The sequence below is a fragment of the Oryx dammah genome, unplaced genomic scaffold (assembly GCF_014754425.2).
Source record: "Oryx dammah isolate SB20612 unplaced genomic scaffold, SCBI_Odam_1.1 HiC_scaffold_13, whole genome shotgun sequence".
In the NCBI taxonomy this organism is placed as follows: Eukaryota; Metazoa; Chordata; class Mammalia; order Artiodactyla; family Bovidae; genus Oryx; species Oryx dammah.
In genome coordinates, this window is record NW_024070197.1 from 59509362 (window position 1) to 59532111 (window position 22750).

The 22750-nt window shown below is 46.0% G+C and overlaps 1 protein-coding gene across 1 annotated transcript in view; it reads right to left on the bottom strand.

Moving 5' to 3' along the window:
• Window positions 1–22750, bottom strand: part of VAT1L (vesicle amine transport 1 like) — a 206753-nt gene that overhangs the window by 106492 nt on the left and 77511 nt on the right. Inside the window, exons 4-7 of the mRNA XM_040253483.1 lie at window positions 21152–21294; window positions 11585–11688; window positions 9300–9355; window positions 5077–5271 (exon numbers count right to left, since the gene is read on the bottom strand). Of these exons, the coding sequence (XP_040109417.1) occupies window positions 5077–5271; window positions 9300–9355; window positions 11585–11688; window positions 21152–21294 (498 nt within the window). The remainder of the gene's footprint in view (window positions 1–5076; window positions 5272–9299; window positions 9356–11584; window positions 11689–21151; window positions 21295–22750) is intronic.

Sequence of the window (22750 nt, forward strand, 5' to 3'; positions counted from 1 at the left end):
TCTCTCTTCAACCTAATCTCTCTTCTGATAAGGATACCAGTTGGATTGTGTTAGGGTTACTCAAAGGTCTCATTTTAATTATCTCTTTAAAGGCCTGTCTCTAAATACAGTCATATTCTGTGGTACTGGGATTGGGGGCTTTAATATGTGAATTTCAGGGAGTACACAATTCAGCTCATAACAGTTTCCTCTGTGTGCTATTAAATAGCAGACAGATAAAGGCATTCGTGATCAGAAGCCATAGCTGTATACTCCAGGTGTGTATCTTTCCAGTGCCATATTTGGGGCCAAGATGTGCTTCCGGGAATTGAGAGATGAAATGATGTCATATTCCTTAGGCCACAGTCTCTAAATAGCAATCTTTGCATCCAGAATGTCAACTCATTCTCCTTGAAAGTGAAGTGTCTCAGTCGTGTCCAACTCTTTGCGACCCCGTGGACTGTAGCCTACCAGGCTCCTCCATCCATGGGCTTTTCCAGGCAAGAATACTGGAGTGGGTTGCCATGTCTTTCTCCAGGAGATCTTCCCGACCCAGGGATTGAACCCGGACCTCTTGCATTGTAGGCAGATGCTTTACCGTCTGAGCCTGGCAGCAAAGGCGAGGCCAGTTCAAATGCAAGATTTGAACTGGTACCCCAGGTACCCCATACTCATTCCCACTTCTCTGATTTTCTTCACACGGCCCCTCCTGCTGGCAATATTTTGTTTTTATTAACCTCAACATCATCCTAAGAATCTATATTCTGCTAATCTCAACCAAGACCTAACTCATTCTCGAAACCATCTCTGAACATTCATTCTTCCTTAACACCATTCTCCTCTGTTTACAAATCCAGTCACACTTGAAACTGACATCCCAAAATTGAAAATGCGGTTCTTCTGTTTCATAGGTCTTAGGGATCGTCTCAGGAATGAAATCATAAACGTAACGGTCAGGGAACAAGTGACCTATCCCTTCTGTAGATGTGACATCTTAATACAGTGTGAGCACATAGTAGGTGCCCAATAATGTCTCTGCTGCTTGATTGACAGATGTATTTTTTTCTCCCTTTCCCATCCCTGAACTGTTTTTCCAGTTTTATGTACAGCTGCACATTTAGTATCTAGAGCCAAACCTGAGGCTGCAGCACACAGTTGAAGATAGATGGCTAAAAAGGAACCCTAATCATCTCTGATATTATTAAATCCTTTAGTTTGAGTTCTCAGAGAGCCCAAGAACATTTTCTTTTAATCTCTGTGGGCTTTCTATTCCATAGATGAAGTTATAGAGCTGGCCTGAGAAGTAATTTTGTGAACTCATTTACCAAAGGGGATGAGGAGACTCATTGCAGTCATCCTTCAGAGGTTTGCAAGTAATAAGCATGCTCTGTTCTCTTCAAGCCCAGAAGAGCTGTGTGGGCTTGACAAATAGCCAAGCTTGGCCCAAGTGCAGCTTCTAAAATGCTGTCTGTAAATACTGCTGAAGAGAACCATCAAAAAGTTGGTGGGTGTTGCTGATGAGTGACTGTGGGTGCTTTTGTTAGCAAACAGGGCAGCAACCGTCTCTCTCCACTCTGTGAATGACTCGCCTGCTACAGGGACTGTAATTCCTTTGTTTTCCTGGTGACTGTCTTAACCAATATGACGTCTTTGATTTTTTTAATCAAATCAAATTAATTAGTTATTTTTGGCTATGCGGGTTGCGTGGGCTTTTCTCTAATTGTGGTGCCTGGCTGCTCATCTCAGTGGCTGCCCTTGTCGTGGAGCACAGACTCCAGGGTACACGGCCTTCAGTGGCTACACCTCCTGGACTCTAGAGCACAGGCTCAATAGCTGGGGTGCAATGGCCTACTTGCTCTGAGGCATATGGGATCTTTGAGCAGGGTTCGAACCTGAATCTCCTGCACGGACAGGTGGATTCTTTACCACTGAGCCACCAGGGAAGCCTCAATACAGCTTCTTATAAAGTGGTGGTTCTCACTGGGGAAGGGTTTGCCTTCTCTCCATCCCTCCTGGGGAACATTTGACGATGGCTGGGAGCAGTTTTCATTGTCATAGTTGGCAGTGGTGGTGGGGCACTATTGGTTTAGTGGGAGCAAAACTACCCCCAAAGGGGGGAAAATTGGTTCTTGGAGGATTTTTTTTTTTAAGTCATACACTTTTAATATGTGTAAAACACAAACATACATACAGGACATAGATAGATGATGGGTGGGTAGGTAGGGAGATGGTATATCTGTGGGACTAAAGTTTCATGAAGAATTGATGCTTTTGAACTGTGGTGTTGGAGAAGACTCTTGAGAGTCCCTTGGACTGCAAGGAGATCCAACCAGTCCATCCTAAAGGAGATCAGCCCTGGGATTTCTTTGGAAAGAATGATGCTAAAGCTGAAACTCCAGTACTTTGGCCACCTCATGCGAAGAGTTGACTCATTGGAAAAGACTCTGATGCTGGGAGGGATTGGGGGCAGGAGGAGAAGGGGACGACAGAGGATGAGATGGCCGGATGACATCACCAACTCAATGGACGTGAGTCTGAGTGAACTCCAGGAGTTGGTGATGGACAGGGAGGCCTGGCGTGCTGCGATTCATGGGGCCGCAAAGAGTCGGACACGACTGAGCAAGTGAACTGAACTGAAAGTTTCACAGAGGAGGTTAATTAGGAAAAAAGTATTAAAAAAAAAACTCTATATGGGACAATAATTTTAAAAGGTTGAAAAGACTGCTTTGTAGAAACTTCTCCCCCACCTTCACTTACTTGCCAACATATACCCTAATTTATTCCTTCCAGAACTTACTGCAGTTGGAGAATACCCTACTTGCTTTTGTTCACTTGAGTTTTTCTTTTTTTTGGTGGGGGGTGGTGGTGGTTATTTTTTAAATTATGAAAGTGGAAAGTGTGATAACACGTTTACAGGAGACTTGGAAAATATGGAGCAAGGTTACATATAGTTCCACTATACATTACAATTATTTTTTAAGTAGATAAATTAATATTTTCAGTTGGTGTTTCAATATCAAACTCTCAAAAATTAATAGAATGAATATATAGAAAAGTAGGATATAGTAGACCTGAAACGCATTATGAACCAATTCAACATAATTCAGATTTATACAATTTTCACACAATAGTAGGATACAAATTCTATTCAAGTTAACTAAGAGATACTGGAACACATCCAGGGACACAAAACAAGCTGCAAACATGTCATGTCTAAAGGTGTCACTTGAGTTTTTCCTGCCCCTCCCCTGTGAAAGTGAGCTTGAAACTGAGGCCCCTTGGCCATCTGCTTGCCACTGTGACCCCCAACAATGCAGTGTTGGGCATGCGGTTGGTATTCAGTTCACATTTGGTGATTCAAGAGCATTGTAACCAAGCAATGATTTCCAAGACCAGACCAAGGACCCACTGGATCAACCAGACCCCTCTTCAATTTTAAGCCTCACTTCAAGGCTACCAGATATGTTGGTTCCCTTTTGGAAACTAAGCTGAAGTCCCCTTCTTTGCTCCACGGTCAAGTTAATCTCTCATACCTGGTCTCAACTAGCCCAAGTTTACTCTTCTCCCCGACCTCTGAGACCAGTCATTCTACAGTCTAACCCTTTTATCCTCCAATGAGAGACCACAGTGAATACCATACAGATGTCTGACCCATTAAATTAAAACATTTTCAAGAAAAATATAACCATAGGCTAACCATCTTGGAAATTACACAGCAGAGGAAATGTATGATTATCTGATTTGACTTAGCAATCAATGAAATTACAATGAACACGGGCAGAAGAAAAAAGACTGGAAGGAAGTAAACCAAAGTATTAACAGGGTTACCCATCTCTGGAATGTGGATTTTCAGTTTATTTTTTCCTATGTTTTTGGATAATTTAGGTGTTTCTTATACTAAGCACACATTTCTTTAACCATAAAAGAGAAGGAGTTTTGGTGGCTGGGTTTTTAAAGCACCATTTATGATAGTGCTGTGTCAAGTAGGCATATATAGGCTTGATCCACGGATCCAGGACTGGTCCTATTTGATTACATGGTGATTCCCACAAAAATATTTTGGGTGGGAGGGATTTCTGTGCTCAGGAAAGCCATTGGATTTTGGCCAACCTAGTCCATTAGGCAAACAGCACCAAGTTTCATGCCAGGATGACAGCTACTATTTGTCCCACAGAATATTTTATATTTGTTAGATTTTTCATAAGTGTCCATGATTCCCCAAAATACAAGACATTCATTCATGCTATATGCAAAAACCAACCAAACAAACTAAAGAACACAAGCCCACATCTTTTACAGTATTTTCCAAGGGCTTCTTGGCTGCCTGAAGCCAAACTCATGACATCCAGACCAAGGAAGATTTCTTAATGAAATGTCTCTTGAAGCCTAGACCACATTTCTTCATTTCTTCCTCACGGGTAGCTCCCGTGACTGATTTCCCAAATATCCAAACCACTCCTGTCCCGAAGAATTTTCTAGACACTCCCTCCTCCTAGCCCATCTCTCCTGAACCATTGCAGCCAGTTCACACTTCAGTGTTTGAGGAATTCTTGTTTTGTGCGATCAAGGAATGCTTTCAAATACTAGAACTTTGGCAGATCAGTTAATAAGAAGACTCACACACTAGATCTAGCAATTCATGAATAATTACAGGGCCCAGGGTGAAGATAATGACGTCTGGAAGAGGATCCAAGCACCTGGGCTTGGCACACAGATTATTTCAGCTCTGAGTCATTGTCTGCTCTGACCTCGGTCTCATATACCCGCAAGTGAGGATGTAATTGATGTTGCAACATGGTACACGCTCTCTTGGAGTCAAGACGAATGGTAATACCCATCAAAATTTGACCTACTGGGAAAGGTTCATGGTACAAGAGGCATATTGACACACGTGGTTTAAGAACCACTACGAAACTTAAAGTATATCTTACATTCATAGCACTCCATACTCTAGGACAATGACGTTTAGGATCCTCATTTAAAACAAACAAACCTGGGAGTGGGGGTAAGAATCCCTTAATAAAAGATTGGGTCTGGCTACCCAAATCTGCCAGAATTAAAAGGAAGAGACTATCTGCTGGGAAACATCATCCTTACCTCCTCCAGAGCCCACAGAGAGTCCACCACGGGCTTGATCTTCTTCTGGTTGTAGAGTGCAATGAGCTTGTCCACCACGCCCCGAATGAGGCCAGCACGGCCCTGTTTGAAGAGCAGGTTTAGAAGGGAAAACCCAGCGATGACTTTGTTCTCTTCATATAGCTTGATGGGGTTCACCTTCTCGACTTGCCACCACTGGAAAGAGAGAAGGTGTGGGTGACAAGGAGTCAGTGCTGGACAGGCTGGGGGGATTCCAGTTGGCCAGGAGGTACCCCTGGCTGGTGTATTTTTGTAAGTGCCTCCTAGGCTGGGTGCTGCCATCAGTGCACAACCATGCTTCTAAGATGCTCAGGGTCTAGGTGGGGGAGAGCCCTTTACAAAGACAGCTCCTAGGCCACATGTGACCAGAATGCTGAGTCACAGTTAGAATCATGACCTGGGGCTGGATCCTGTCTGACAATCTGCTCCCAGTTACTCTCCAGGCTTCATTTTTCTCAGTGACGGACCGTGGCAGGATACTGCCTCTGAGGTTTCCTGGGAGAATTTAGCCTAAAGCACTTGCCTTAGTGGATGGTGGTGGTGGTGGTGATGGGCTGGTGAAGGGAGCAGAGTGGCAGAGAAGTCCAAGCGAGGTGGGGGTGCGGTGGGGTGCCTGCGGAAGCAGCTTTCCTTGCGGGGACAGCAGCAAGGCTGGGGGTGGGTGTGGAAAACACCAGATAGAGAAGAGAAGAGAAGCGTAACAGAGGAAGAAGGAACAGCATGATGGAGCGATTAAGCCAGAGTGCTGGGACTAAATTGGTGGTTCTCAGCTAAGGGCAGCTTCACCCTCCCCCCTCCCAAAGGACATTTGGTAAATGTTTGGGGATGTTTTTCTGTTGTGATGACTCAAGGCAGGGAATGAATTGGCATCTACTGGGAAGAAGCCAGTGTGTGTGTGCTCACTCGGGTCCAACTCTTCACTACTCCTTCGACTATAACCTGCCAGCCTTCTCTGTCCATGGAATTTTCTAGGCAAGAATTCTAGAGTGGATTACTGGAGTATTTCCTACTCCAGGGGTCTTCCTAACCCAGGGGTAAAACCCATCTCTTGCATCTCCTGCATTGGCAGGTGGATTCTTTCCCACTGCACCACCTGGGAATTGAGAAAAAGCCAGGGATGTTTCTAAAATCCTGCAATACACAGGGCAGGCCCTTGAGACAAAACTGTCCATCCGCAAATGTCACTAGCACTAAGGTCCTAAGTGGGAAACCCACACCTGACAAGCACAGCTGCCTTATTTCCTGTCTCCCGTCTTCCACTGTAGACATGAAAAATAAGTGAGTGAAAGTGAAAGTTACTCAGTCATGTCTGACTCTTTGCAAACCCATGAACTATACAGTCCATGGAATTCTCCAGGCCAGAATACTGGAGTGGGTAGCCTATCCCTTCTCCAGCAGATCTTCCCGTCCCAGGGATTTAACCAGGGACTCCTGCATTGCACGTGGATTCTTTACCAGCTGAGCTATCAGGGAAGCCATAAGTAGGAAAAATAAGTAGATAACCCATTAACAAACCACAGAAATATTTATCCAATTGCTTTTCTCTGTCTTGATTATGTCCCCTTTGGTTCTTGTTAGACTTTAGAAATTTGAAGTTCCAGTTTCCGGAGGACTCTAAGAGATTAAAATGGTTACTAGTTTAATACAGAAGGCAAAGAGCCATGTGATGGACACTTAGGAACATTTATAATTTAACATTTATGTTATGGTTTGTGTCGTTTACATCCTGCCTCCTTCCAGGATTGAGGAAGCTCAAAAAAGTAAAATACCTTGGCTTTTAAAAGTGGGGACATGAGATGGTTGGAAAATAAGTCTAAGAAAGGTTGTCAACAGGGGTAAGGTTCATGCCCAACATTTTCACCAAAATCCAGTCCCCAGGGGCTCCAGGGCCGGCTCTAGAAGAGATGTGTATTTGGCCTGGGCTGCTTGCCACAGAGGCGGAGGCAGAGAAATGATTAATAACTTGATTCATGGTGAATACTTGGTGCTTCCAGCAGTGTTTGTGAAATGAAAGCTCACTGAACCTATAATTGCTGCCCAGTCATGGTTAAGTGAGTTCCAGAGTCAAACGCCTGGTTTTGAATCCCAGTTCTGTCACTTACTAGGTGTGCAACTGTAAGCAAATAGCTCAACCTGTTTCTGTTCAGTGTCCCTACCACACCTCGCAGAGTCGTCATGGAATAAATGTGTTAATACATACAAACGACTTAACTCAGCATCTGGCACATAGGATGTGGCCTATAAGTATGAAATCTTTTTATCATCAGCAGTTGGAGAGAGATTTTGGATTGACTGAGTAAGAGTTTTGAATCTGGAGTCAGACTGCTCTTGAAATGTTGACTTTAATTGTTATTATCAATACCCTTATGATCTAAAAACAAATGGCATGTGAACACAAACTCTGTAAGAGTTTTAAGTGGGAACATCAGTAGGATAGCTGCGTGAGAAATTCCTGTATGAATCCAACTATGCCTTCGATTTCTAAGCTTTTCTCCAATGTACAAAAGAAAATGCCTTTCTAGAACCTTCCAGAATAAAGCCATCATTTCACTGCCTCAGCATGCCCTACCTTCAATTTGCTTCTAACCGACCAACTAATATTGAACCCGGCCTCTGAAAGGGAACCAACTTTGTTCTTGACCTCCAACTATAAAGTCTTCTGGTAATCAGAAGCCTTGTTCTGGGCAGGAGAATCTTACCCTCCATCCTGGCTGTTTTTACAAGCGCCTTCATCGAACCTGGGCACACTGCAATTATTTCATTAAAACTGTGTGTTGTGATTGTGCATGTAGGGGACAAAGGGAAAACACTTCTTACAATCGTATGTAATTTCAGAGCAATTTGGTTCCCCACAGCAGGCCGTCAGCATCACATTAATTACAGCCACAGCAATGAAACAGCTGCCAGGGACACAAAGCCTGTCTTCAGGGGACAGGATCCAGACAGCATCCTTCATTTGGCTCCATTCTTGCTCCCCTGTTTATCCCGGGGCTGCGAAATCCTTGACCTGAACTTTGAAGTTCAAATGCAAGCAGAGGCCCTTTCATTCCACCCTCCGGGCAGGAAGTATTGATCATCCCAGAATCAGGGGGCATTTGAGGATAAAGCCTTTGGCAATCAGAGTTGGCACTTTGAGGGCATCTGGATACTTCCACAATGTCATGCTGAGAGTAAATTCTAAACCCCTTGCCCCGGCTTTGTCTGACTGCCCTATTCATAATGCCTCCACCCCATCCTGCTCTTTTCTGTTGCAACACCCTATCTTCACCCCTTTCAGAGATGTTCTGACAAGGATCTTATTAATATGTGTTACTTATATCAGCTTGTCTCCCTCCCTCCCAAGGACATCAAGTGCACCAGCCTAATTCATTGCGGTACCCAGTGCTTGGCACAGTGCCACAAACAGCAGGTGCTCAGAAGATGCTCACAAAGCGAGTGAGTCCATCAGCACCTCACTGGCTGCTGGGGAGGGTAGAGGAGAGAGGATGAAGGCAAGCTCTGATGAGACGCTGCAACTCCTTGTTGTGGGTGTGGGGGTAAAAATGCAGGTTCAAGTCCAAATTAGTTTAATTCTAGCAACTGTAGCCCTAGGCGGGAATGCAGACCTGAATAGGTTCGAGAAGCAGTGAATGTGCCCGGACAGAACGTGGCTTCTCAATTGCAAACACAGTATCCATTGTATTCAGAACATGAGCATCTAAGCTAGTGGTTCAAGCACTTGCCCCTATTAAAATACTGCCCCAGGAGCTTGCGAAAATTTGAGGTCCCATTGTATATCCAAGCCAGTAGAATAAGGATACGGAGAGATGTCAGGCAGTCCTGGAGACCCGATTAGAAAGAAGCCAAACTGAAAGCCTGGCCTCTCCATGGACCAAACAAACTTCACAAATGCTAGGTTTATTCTTGACCAGTGATTAAGAACACCAACAATCTCTGTTGAAATAAAAAACAAAGCTTTCTGGAGTTTCTCTGACTCTCTCACCTCTCTGCTTCATTTGAACAAAAGCGCCCTAAGTCAGTCCTGATGGTGTGTAATGAGCAGGGTGGGAACACAGGCTGTCTGGCAAATGAATGATGCAGATGAAAGACGAACAAGAGTTAGCTATCAGGTCCATGTCCTTAGAAGAGCTTACAGCACGCCAAGCACCGCACCACCCTCGTACGTTAGACGCACGGATACTTACTGATTTTGCAAAGCTGAAGAAGCTCTTGGTCTCTCCAGTCACCATGTTGGATGAACCTGCAAAGGGAAGACTCCTAAGTCAAGCTCATGAAAATCAATCTCTTGGTTCACAGGGAAGAATGGCAGTTGTTTGGCCCCGAACTGTCAAGAGCTTGAAAAGAAATTTAATTCAGCCTTGGAAAAGTGAGGGAAATGGAGGGGGTGGGTGGTGTCAAGTTGACAATTTTAACTAAGTATCACTGGATCAAAGAGGAAGTAACATTTCTCAAGGAGACCGTTTCATCACTTGGGAAAATTGGTCATGTCGCAAAAATGTGATTTAAGCCAACGTTCTAATAAAGTGATGGGCTGCCAAAATGTCTTGCTGGCTCTGTTCTTGGAGACTGAAAAATGAACTCATTTGTGAGCTTCCTTTATGGTTTTAATTTGATTCCTTGGTGAGTGAGAGGCTTGGGGAGATGACATTGACTGGGCATGTTAAGTGGTGGGGAGAGGCGGGGCTGGGCTAGAATTTAGATGGATGGAAATATAGGGTACAGAGCAACAGGTGAGGGTGAAACAGGCTCGGAAGCCAAGGAAATGGTGTGCCTCATATGTTACCTCCAAAGAGGTCTGGGCAGAAAGGAGAAAACCATTTGGGACCAAAGGTGTAGGTAACCGAGCTTTGCTAGTGAGAACAAGTGATATTCAGAGGGAAGACAGGAAGCTGAGTTAGGGAAGCTTCCCTAAGATGCTCGTGCAGAAAGAAAAGACCCCCCACCTGGGTTCTGGGTTGGGTGGAGGGTGAGAGATACTATACAATATTGGTGCCTCTTCAACAACTCCTCTGCTTTGTCCCCACAGATTTGGGACTAAGATCTTCTCAGAGGACCGGTAAATGAAAAAACCAATGTCTATCTTAAACTCACTTCTTTGGCATTGGTGAACTTGCTTCCCCTTTTATGGCATGGCTTTGATGGGATACAAACATCACAGCACTAGGCTTTGATTACTTAGTAGTCAAGTAACTGATATAATGAATTAGATACTTGTGATACGATCAAGCTCTGTTACACCAGAATGACATCGTGAAACTAAGGCAATAAACAGAACTAGGATGTGAGCAAGGATGGATAAAGTGTTCATCTGCATTTGACTCACATGTCAGTCACAGCCAATGTCCATATACTGTGCACTGACATTCTTAGCTTCTCTTATCAATAGTAATAATTTAAAAGTTATGCATCCGCCTCCGAAAACTTTCAGCTATTAATACATGGCCACTACTAATAATGCCAGAATACTCCAGCAATGAAAGCTTCTTCCTTCTCTTTCTGTCACAGTGATCTGATGATGACAAAATGATGCTTGACCTCTTATACCTCTCACAGATCTCTTTTATAAACTTCTCAGCAAATAGTACAGAATTCAGTATTTTTTTCCTGAGTTATACAGAACTAAGGCTCAATTTTCTACTCTATTCCCATGGGACAGAGTGCCAAAAATCTCACACTGGAGAACCCTAAGATCATCTGGCTTTGGAATGTGACATCTGGCTTCAGATATGTTTTTTTTTTTCCTTTGTGGAGACTAATGTTTAAATTGTTTTCTATGCCTATAACAAAGAGAAGAAGGGGAAGGGGAAGGAGGAGACAGAGGAGGTGGTGTTGGAGGAGGAAGACAAGGAGGCGAGGAAGAAGAAGAGGGAGAAAAGAGAAAGAGGAGGCTCTTGGGTCTCATTCTGCTGGAGGAAACCTCTCCCAGATGTCCTTCATAAATCCCCCAGACCCAAGAGCATATAAGTGAATGTAGAGGCAGACGTGGACTTCATCACTTCGGAGCTTCTGTCTTGATTGGGATGTACAGGAGTAGTTTAGAGGAAGGAAATTCTGTACTTTGCAACTTCATCTTCAGTAATGAAGATCTTCCCATTTATCCCCACCCCCAACCCCACCTGCATGCTATCCAGTCCTCTCCATTCTCCTGTGGGTCCTTTATTGCTTCATTTTTGGAACTTCCTTTGAAGCTATTAGTATTTCCCTCCTGTGCCACCTACTGTGGTCAGGTTCCATCTCATCACTACCTTGGCTTGGCCTTGCTTTATTTCTTCTAGAATGAGACATGTTCATAGGATAACAGTGCAGTAGGCACTTTTATAATAGAAAACAATGAACGGAGATAGCAATATTATAGAAAACATGAAAAAGTTGAGAGCACCCCCGTCTTATTCTGCCAACATATCAGCACATCTCATCTTTCAGAGCTTTTGCAAGCACTCCCTGCCCCCCGCTTCTGCTGATCACTCACCGTATAAAATGTAGGTCCCCAGTGGCTTGAGAAGGCTGAGGCCTTTCCCGGTGTTGTCCCCACAGAGGCAATCCAAAACAATGTCCACTCCTTCCGCAGAGATTCTAAGTGGCGAGACCACAAAGTAAAATACTGTAACCTGTCAGGGAACAAACTGTCAGTCCCTCTCCCCTCCCATGTCATACTGTTGACTCTCAGGAACACAGAGAGCTCTGAGAGCATCAAAACGTACAGCAGAGGCCTTGGAGGCAGAGGTATCCTCCTGAGTCCATCTCGAAGAATTTCACCAAGCTGAAGGATGCTAAGAACCCAGCTGGTGGTGCCAGCATGGAAGGTCACAGTCTGTCTAGCCATCTCACTCAACATCTCTGAGCCTCAGCTTTCTCCTTTGGAAAGTGGACCTAGCATGTCTTTTTGTGCTAGGAATGAAGTGAGATGACAAATGTGATGCTTGGCCCATTGCCAACCACAACAGTCACTCTGGAAGTCAGTCAACAACTCATATTTGTGGAGCTTGGGTTGCGTGCCCGACTCTGTCCAAGGTGCTGAAGACAGAGTGGTACAACCAGCAAGTTCCCTGTCTTCATGGGGCTTCCAGTCTAGCAGGGTTTGCCTTTTTCCTTCTCCGCCTCCCTCCTCAGTGAATCTATAAAGGCACACTAATTTAACTTGCAAACTTCTGTTTGTCCAATCTCCAGGTTCAACTTATAAATATACTCTCAGAGGAAGAGGGTTAAATAGAGGAGATCTTCCTACAGTGATGGAGGGTTCCAGCATAGAGGGAATCCACATCCATCCTCTATTAGGAAGATTCCTTCATCTGTTTATTTATTTAACATTTGGCAATTCACTTCGTGCACTTAATAAACACTGGGCTTCCTGGGTTAAAAGAGATTATGCAGGAGGGACTGTAGGACTGGAACTCTCTGGAGATGTGTAGGGAAAATATTCTTGCCCATGGAGTTACCAGTTGTGGCAGGACCCTGCTCTGGTCAGACAAGAAAGGCATTTCCTCAGGTTTGTGAGTTTGCAAGGGCTATCTGGTCTTAGCACATCACTCAGTTTTTCTACCCCCACCCCCACTAGCTGATGTCACTAGCTGTGTCCACAGTCACCAACTAGGAAATTACACAGGCACCTTCAGGGTTCAGATGCGAAGGTGACCTCATGCCCACAAGAGCTGAGTCTTAACAAGAGTGCACCCTTTAAAAGCCCTCAGGCCTTGTCCAAAACCCAGCCCATTAGAGGCCCTTCCAAGGTGATCAGCTTTGCTTTCTACACAATAGAGGGCTTATCTCATGGGTGTGTCCGTTCAAGTTCCATCTGTAAATTAGCAACTGATGCTTTTGAACTGTGGTGTTGGAGAAGACTCTTGAGAGTCCCTTGGACTGCAAGGAGATCCAACCACTCCATCCTAAAGGAGATCAGTCCTGAGTGTTCACTGGAAGGACTGATGTTGAAGTTGAAACTCTGATACTTTGGCAACCTGATGCGAAGAGCTGCCTCATTGGAAAAGACCCTGATGCTGGGAAAGAGGAGAAGGGGACGACAGAGGATGAGATGGCTGGATGTCATCACTGACTCAATGGACATGAGTTTGAGTAAACTCCAGGAGTTGGCGATGGACAGGCAGGCCTGGCGTGCTGCAGTCCATGGGGTCACAAAGAGTCAGAGACAACTGAACGACTGAACTGAATTGAGAAAATTAGGCCAGTGGATCTCAAACCTCAGTGTGTCAGAATCTCCCTGGGGGCTCCTTAAGACACAGATTTCGATCCCCCCCACCCCCCACCCCCAGCCCCCCCGCCCCAGGTCTAGGATTCACTTGGTCTGAGGTGGGGCCCAAGTATTTGCATTTCTAAGAAGTTCCCAGCTGCTGCTGCTGATTTCAGTTCCACACTGTGGAAGCCCCTGGTTTACTGTTTAATTAGTAATTAATTTGTTCATTGAATATTGAGCACTGGTACTGCCCTAGGCATGGGGGATGTCGTGGTGAACCCGAATAGATTTGATTTCTCCCCCTTTTTTGGAGCTTACTTTAGGCAGATATGAATCAATAATTATACACATAAAAATTAAATTGAAATCGAATGGGGTCCAGTGCCACAAAGGTGCCATGAGACCGTCTACACTGAGGGTCTGCTTGATGAGGGCTGCCAGAGACGTCCCTGGAGAAGTGACAAGTGGTAGGTGGAGCAGCTATGTGGGTGAAGAGAGGTGGTCCAGGGTCCCAGGCAGAGGGAACAGCATGAGACAGGGCGCTCAGGGCCGGTGCACTGGGATGACCCTGAGGATGGGAGGGGGAGGGAGGTGGGAGGGGCGTTCAGGATGAGGGACACATGTGCACCCATGGCTGATTCATGTCAATGTATGGCAAAAACCACCACAATATTGTAAAGTATTTAGCCTCCAATTAAAATAAATCAATTCATTTTTTAAAATCTTAAAAAAATTAACTCTCCATAATGATCAAAACTGATTGCTTCATGTGAAAAAAAATGCTCAATGTTGCTAATTATCAGAGAAATGCAAATCAAAACTACAATGAGGTATCACCTCAGAGCAGTCAGAATGGTCATCATCAAAAAGTCTACAAACAATAAACTCTGCAGAGGGTGTGGAAAAAAGGGAGCCCTCCTATACTTTTGGTGGCATTGAAAATTAGGCAGCCACTGCAGAAAAACAATATGGAGGTTTCTTAGAAAACTAAAAATAGAACCACCATATGATCAGCAATTCCACTCCTGAGCATGTATCTGGAAAAAACACAATTCAAAAAGATACCTGCATCCCAATGTTGATTGCAGCGCTATTTACGATAGCCAAGACATGGAAGCAACCTAAATGTCCACTGGCTGACAGAGGAACGGATAAAGAGGATGTTGTATACACAAACAGACACACAATGCAATGTTGCTCCGTCATGGAAAAGAATGAAATAACACCATTTGCAGCAACGTGGATGGACCTAGAAATTATCATACCAACTGAAGTAAGTCAGCAGAGAAAGACAAATATCGTATGATGTCACTTACATGTGGGATTTTAAAAAATGGTACAAATGGATGTATTTACAAACAGAAACAGACTCACTGACTTATTAAACAAACTATGGCTATCAAAGGGGAAAGGTTGGGGGAGGAATAAATGAGGAGATTGGGACTTTAAAAAAAAATAACAAGTTGTAGTAAGGGCATTTCATTTCATCAAACTTGTATTTCCATTTACCTATTTTTAAAATATGTGAGTGAGGGTGTGTGAGTTTATATAAACATGCAGAAGTTTATACGTGCATGAAACAAATGTGTACGTAAATAAGTACTAAGTCTGAACCACTATAAGATGAATTTTTCATGGTGTGTAATAATAGAAAAAAGTGGTTACAAACTTTCCTTGGTAAATGTTCTTTTCTTCTGGTTTGTACACTAATTGAAATAAAGCTGTTTAGAATGTTAAAAAATAAAAAAAAGGGAGGGAGCCTGCTGCCCAGCGGGGCTGGAGAGGCTGCGGGAGGCGGCACAGACGCTGCTGAGGCCGGGCTGAGCCGCCTGCTGGGGAGCTGCGCACCTTCCTTTCTCACGTCCACCGGTCAGTTTTGCTCCCTCCCGTGCAAGTGAGAGCCTGCCCTGCCTCTCCTAGCCCACCCTCCTGGACCAAGTCCTCCCCGTGAACTTCACTTCCCCAAGACCCTTCCCTCGGCCTGCAGGATGCCACCCATGTGCAGGAGTGGCCTCCCGGACACAAGGCTGTTCACACCTTCTGGGGCATCCCCGCTGGCCCTGCCTGTCCTCTGCTCCCCACTTCCTGTCCGGGGCTCCTCACATCCACGTTCTGCTCATGGGTCCCCAACTTCCCCTCTGCCCATCCCAGTTCCTTGCACTGGCTGCCTGGCCTCGGCCTGCAGTTCTAGCCTCTGGACTGTGGTTCTGCAGAAATGCAGGGCACGCCCACAGAAACACGTTGTCCATATGCTCTGCCCACTTCCCCATCCTCACCTCCGACTCACCACCCTAGATACCCTGACTTTCTAGCTACTCCTAAAGCCCCACATTCAAGAGCACCTACTGTGTGCCAGGCACAGCACTAAGTCTCATCTCATGAGGCCTCGTGTCAATCCTGAGACTCAGGGCCACTGTTACACCCATTTGATGGATGAGGAAACTGAGGCTCAGTGGAGTCAGTTGACTGTGGGAAATAGGAGGGCCCTGGTTTGAACCGGATGCCAAGTGAGAGCCCCAGAGATGGAGTAGGTTTCGTCGGGGGGGTTGTGGCCAGCCCGGGGTGACTACCCCTGCCGCTTCTAGTTCCCAGTGGAGGCTGAGCAGAGAGTTGGGCAATGCACAGAGGTTGAAATAAACCACAAATTCGCTGCACATTGCTGTCATCACATCCTTTTGAAGGTCAGTGGTGCAGTGGGGTGAAGGGACGAGAGAAGATGGATTCTGTGGATGAGAAGCTGGGTACAGGCTGGTGTCATTCCTGGGGGCCCTGACCCAGTTTGGTTATAGAAGTCAAACCTGCGAGCAGACATTGCTCCTTTAAGGGCCAGCAGTGTTCCTTCAGGTGAGAGCTGCAAAATGGAAAAGCACTCCCTCCCCTTGTTTAGTCATGAGAAGCCCAATCAGTGGATCAGACTGAACACTGGGTCTAGTTAAAATGCTCAGGCCCTGCAAGTAGGGACTTCGCTGGTGGCTCAAACGGTAAAGAATCTGCCTGCAATGCAGGAGACCCAGGTTCGGCTCCTGGGTCGGGAAAATCCCCTGGAGAAGGGAATGACAACCCACTCCAGCATTCTTGCCTGGAGAATCCCTCGGACAGAGGAGCCTGGCAGCCTGCAGTCCACGGGGTCACAAAGCGTCGGATATGACTGAGCAACTAACACTGAACAACTTTCTTTCCCAGGGAGGCTTGGGTCAGTCCTCCCTTGCTCATCCTTCCATTGACAAGCACCTAGCAGCATCTTTTAATGGAACGATCATGAATATCACAAGCAGAGCTACGCAGCCCGTCAGAGGCACAGAGACCACCCTCATTTCTGAGCCGCCCCCAGGGCCCCAGTTTCTGGGAATGTCCACCTTGCCTGCATAATTACACAAACACAGAGACAGCAGAGAGTCAAAAGCAGCACTTCCTACTCCGCTTTCTCCTGCTGTCATAAGTCTCTGCAGACTTAAGAAGCAAACAGAAATAGCCCCAGCTCAGAGATTCTCTGTGCCAAATTCAGCAGCAAGATATTTGGGGATTGCTGATCCGAGATTTTCCTGTCTGTCTGTCCTTGGTCCCCAGTCCCTTGCTCCTTTCCTGAAACTGACGCCTCTTTGCTTCTCGCCCACTCGGATCAGTGGAGGATTTCTCCTGAGTGGTGGCCTTTGCCATTGAGTCATTACTGGGTAAGCGGCCCTTCGACTTTGTCAATCAAGAAATCAATTCCCCTTTATCATCGTAACTTCCATTTCCAGCTGGGTCCTGGGCTCTCCTGCACGTCTTTTCGTTCAGAATCCCCTTTTCTCTGAGAACTCATCCATGCCACGGCTTTAACCATCACCTCTGAACTCATGACACAGGGATGAGGCGATTTCAGTGTGCCTGGCACACAGTAGGCTGCTTAGTAGGAGTTCACTGCCGATGCCTCCCACCTGCACTTAGCAGAACCACGTCTAGGAAGGAACCCTTTCTCTATTGTTTTCTCTCTGCTCTCTCCTGCTGGCTAGGCTTTGGTTAACTTCCACTTGGCCTCAGTTTCTTTATCTGTAAGATGTGGAATTTCCATCTTGCTGGGTACACATCAAGTGGTCTCACTAAGGTGTTCAAAAGAGCGAGAGGACTGACGCAGACGTGATGTGGGACTCACTCCCTGCCTCTCTCTACGGACTAAGAGACTTCCCAGGCTTCGAGCTCCCACGTGGGGGCTTGTCCACCTCTGTGCTCCTCTGGTCTTTTTTCTCTCCTCTTTATTTTTAAAGCCCTTACAGTCAGATGCACATAATTCAAAGCTTCGAACTCTTCCACTTTGTTTCATCTCCTGAAACAAAGAGCATACTCATCTCTCTCCTCCTGATAAGAGGAGGAGGAGAGACATAAAGGCTAGGTCTGTATTATGAATATTTTCCCCCTATTCCCTTTAAAATGTCTGGTTCTAGGCTGTAGACATGTTCAAAAGAAGCAGACTGACGGACTGGTTGATAAAAGAACTTCCGTCCCAAGAAATTTTACGCTATTATTTTTTCTAGTTGATTATACACAACATTGTATAACAAACAATATCCATGGATCAGAAAAGAAAGAAAAGTCACTCTGCATTCCACTCCTGTTGCATCTTAGTGGGTGGATTTTTTTTCCCCTTTCATTTTATGTCCTTACACACCAAGGATTTATACAAAGCTGTGATCACAGTGTAGCTGGAATTTGGCATACTGCTTTTTTCACTCAATATGCTACTATGGATATTTTTTTCATTTTCTGACAGAGTCTTCATAACTAGCATTTTTTTTTAGGGGCTGCATAATACTGAATTGTGTGGGTGTAGTGTAATCTACCGAGCCATTTCCCTTCTGTTGTTGATGGGGGCTGGTTCTGAATTTTCACTATTACAGACGGTGCTGTAATTCACCCTGGCGGTCCATCCTGGGTGCCTACAGCGAGGCAGAAGCAGTGCTTGGCTCTGCAACAGGCAATATGGACCTGTGGCTTTTATCTTCTTCAGGATTATTTCCTGAGGGTAGGATTCGTGCGACAGAGAGTTTAAATGTACCTGTGACTTCTCAAATCATTTTTAGGCTAATCCTAGGATCTCTACTTAAAAACCCAAGGACGTGTTGGAGGTCATGTTTGCAGGATGGTGGTTGGAGGAGATACTCTCAGATGCTGTTATCTTCCCCTTTTCTGACATCAGCAGAAATCGTCGATTCTGGGCTAATGGGAGCAGGTCACGTGCACTGAGGGGATGAGGGGATGGTGCAGCTCCTGGGGTGTGGGGACCACAGAGGCTCCCTGGTATGGACTGTCACCTCTTCAGAAGAGCTGCCATCCCCTGCTTCTCTTCTGCTACTCCCTCCCAAATCCTCTGACCACATCCTCCAGCCGCACTGGTCTCCTTGCAGATTCTGGAACTGACCAAGTCTTTCCTGACCCTGGGCCTTAGCACACGCCACTCCCCTTGGTCACAAATGCTCTTGCTTTGGCCTGACCCGCATTCCTCAGCTCTCAGCCCACATCTCACCCTTTGGTGGATGACACATCGGATTTCCCCCTGTGCCTGCGCTTATTTCACTAGCACCGTGCATTTCTCCGCCAGAGTGCACACCAGAAGTGTGAAGCATTGAACCTCTCAATACCTTTTGTCCTGTCTTCCCCACTGAGACTCTAAGCTCCTTGAAGACAGTGATTCTCAGGGTGGTTTCTGCTGGATCTGCTGCCCTAGCCGAGTACCTGGCCCACCACAGATACTTGGTACTTACTAAGTTAAGTTGGTCAGGGCAGGAACAGAGAAAAGGATGCTTGCAAAAACATCACTTCAGAGGATGAAAGAAAAGAGGACGGAAGGGATCAGATCACAGCTTGAAAGATGCAAGTTAAAGAAAGGAAGGAACTTCCATGGTGGCTACTCAGTAAAGAATCCACCTGCCAAAGCAGGAGACTCGGGTTCAATTCCTGGTCCGAGAAGATCCTAGATTCCACAGAGCAGCTAAGCTCATGTGCCACAACCACTGTGCCTGAGTGCTGCAACTCCTGAGGCCTGTGCTTTGACCCAAAGCCTGTGCTCCACAAGAGAAGTCACCACAACGAGACGCCCGAGAGCCACAACCAGAGCGCACCACTCCCTCTCGCTGCAGCTAGATAAAGCCTGCGAGCGGCAGCATCGAAGACCCGGCGAGCCAAAGAGAAAAAAAGGAATAAAGAACCACCCAAGGGGTATAAGAGTAGGCAAAAATATATTCTGAAAGTCTTTCAGACTACTATACATAAAATAATAAGCAACAAGGATTTACCGTATAGCACAGGGAACTCTATTCAATATCCTGTAATAACCTATACTAGAAAATATAATCATCTATACTTAAATTTTTTACAAAATGCCTGTGATCTCTGGACATATGAGAAATGGATGGTGAATTTCTAGTATCTAGCTTTTAAGCTCTGTTTTCACACCTCATGGGAAATACGGGGGCAACCTTAAATAGCATGTAGATCTCCCCATTCAAAATCTAAAAACAAATCGGGGAACTCAGACCATCAGAAGGCTTTCCTTTCCAAGAAACTTACCAAGTTTCACCTAATCTGGTCCAAATCTATCACTTCAAGCAACCAGATCTCCTGTCTTGCAGCCCTTCAATTTTTCATCTTAATCAGGGATGTGGAGAAAGTGGTTTCTTTGTTATGATGCTAGCTAGACAACCTAATCTTTTGTAGCTTACGATTTTGTGCTGGAGACTGAAAATACGGCTCTGGGACCTGGCTGCATCCCCCCAGGGGCTGCGAGTGGAGCAGAGCCTGGGAATCAGCCTTGAATGCTGAGAATCAGCAGGGGGAGGCCCACAGATGACCTGCACGTGTGGCAGCAGCTGAGTGTGCCATCTGATTCCCTGTGTTGGCGTGCACATGGCCGTGATCAACGGCTTCAGGATCATAGGTAGGATTTGGATCCGGTTATAAACCAAAGTCTCCCCCGTGGAGACGGCAACAGCCAGCAGACTGACGCCTCTGCCTTCAGACTTCCGTCTCCCATTCATTCTACCTGCAGCACCAGTGACAGTTCCAAACCCATGTCCCATTTGTCACCACGGTGGTCCTTTGGTGGCTCTCAGTCACACCCAGGTTGGAGTCCACATCCCCTGGGGCTGTTATGTGAATGAATGAGAAATAAACTTCTCTGTGTTAAGGTCCTGTTGTAGCAGCTCTCACAATTCAGCTTGGTGAGTTACTTAACTTTTCAGTTCCTTGGGTTTATCTCCAAAATGAGGATAATGATAAGGTTGTTGAGAGGTTTAGATGAGCAAATTACACGTGAAATAGCCCAGAGCTAGTAATATGCATGTTCCGCGTGCAAGCTCAGTTGCTAAGTTGTGTCTGACTCTGCAATCCCATGGACTGTAGCCTGCCAGGCTCCTCTGTCCATGGGATTTCCCAGGCAAGAATACTGGAATAGGTTGCTGTTCCCTTCTCCAGAGGATCTTCCCAACCTAGGGATGGAACCCGGGTCTCCTGCGTTGGCAGGCAGATTCTTTACCACTGAGCTGATGACTATTATTAGCGCTCCTCTAAATGAATGCTCCTGTTCTTTAAGAAGGGGCTTCCCTGATAGCTCAGTTGGTAAAGAATCCACCTGCAATGCTGGAGACCCCGGTCTGATTCCTGGATTGGGAAGATCCCCTGGAGGAGGGATAGGCTACCCAACTCCAGTATTCTTGGGGTTCCCTGGTGGCTCAGCTGGTAAAGAATCTTCCTGCAATGCGGGAGACCTGGACCTATACAGTCCATGCGGTCGCAGAGAGTCAGACACGACTGAGAGAAATTCTTTAAGAGAGAAGTGCAAGGACCATCCTGGTGCTCTTTGAACAAACATCTTACCTCTTCACTTCCTGCACATAGTCTGCATTCCTGTCGAAGAGGTGGGTCACGGAGTCCTTGATAGCTTCGTGCTTGAAAGTAGAAGCTGTTCCAAAGACAGTCACGTTGGGGACAGTGGAGCACAGCTGAGCCACAGCTTGGCCCTAGAAGTAAAACATAAGAGACAAGTCACACAGGAGCGCTACCCCCCAACACCTAGTCTTGCTGGGAGAAAAGCAGGGTTTCTCGGCCTTGGCGCTATTGACCTTTTTTTTTTTTTGGCTGGATTGGTCTTCGTTGCAGGGGGCTGAACTGTGCATTGTGAGATGTTTAGCAGGATCCCTGGCCTCCACCTACACAGTACCAGCAGCATGCCCCCAGCTGTGACAGCCAAAACTATCTCCAGTCAACATCACTCATTATCAGATGCAAATCAAAACTACAGCGAGATACCACCTTATACTGGTCAGAATGCCCATCATCAAAAAATCCACAAACAAATGCTGGAGAAGGTGTGGAGAAAAGGGAACCCTCTTGCACTGTTGTTGGGAGTGTAAATTGACACAGCCACTATGGAGATTCCTTAAAAATACTAGGAATAAAACTACCATGAAGTGAAGTGAAGTCGCTCAGTCGTGTCCAACTCTTTGCGACCCCATGGACGGTAGCCTACCAGACTCCTCCCTCCTCATGGGATTCTCCAGGCAAGAGTACTGGAGTAGGGTGCCATTTCCTTCTCCAGGGGGTCTTCCCAACCCAGGCATCGAACCTGGGTCTCCCTCATTCCAGGCAGATACTTTAACCTCTGAGCCACCAGGGAAGCCCAAAACTACCATAGGACCCAGCAATTCCCACTACCGGGCATATACCCTGAGGAAACCAAACTGAAAAAGATACAGGTACCGCAGTGTTCATTGTAGCACTATTTACAATAGCTAGGACATGGAAGCACCCTAAATGTCTATCAGCATATGAATGGATAAAGAAGCTGTGGTACATATATACAATGAAACATTACTCAGCCATAAGAAGGAGCACATTTGAGTCAGTTCTAATGAGGTGGAAGAACCTAGGGCCTGTTATACAAAGCAAAGTAAGTCAGAAAGAGAAAAGCAAATATGGCATATTAACACACATATATGAAATCTAGAAAGAGGCACTGCTGAGCCTATTTGCAGGGCAGCAATGGAGATGCAGACACAGAGAACAGACCTATGGACCCAGGGGTAGGGAGGAAGGGGGATACATGGACATGTGCTCTACCACATGTGAACCAGAGCCCGCGGGAGTCTGCCGCGTGACTCGGGGAGCTCAGCCTGGGGCTCTCTAACAACCTGGAAGGTTGGGATGGGGTGGGAGGCGGGGGGGAGGTTCAGAGGGAGGGGACATATGTATATCTATGGCTGATTCACGTTGGTGTATGGATGGCAGAAACCAATATTGTGGAGCAATTACCTTTCAGGTAAAGAATAAATGAATTAAAAAAATATCTCCAGACATTTCAAAAATGGCCCCTGGGAAACACGATCTCCCCCAGTTGAGAACCACTGGTACAGAGGAAGGAGAGCCAGCAAAACCCTGGTACCAAGACATAACAATGATCATTTAACCCTCTGGACT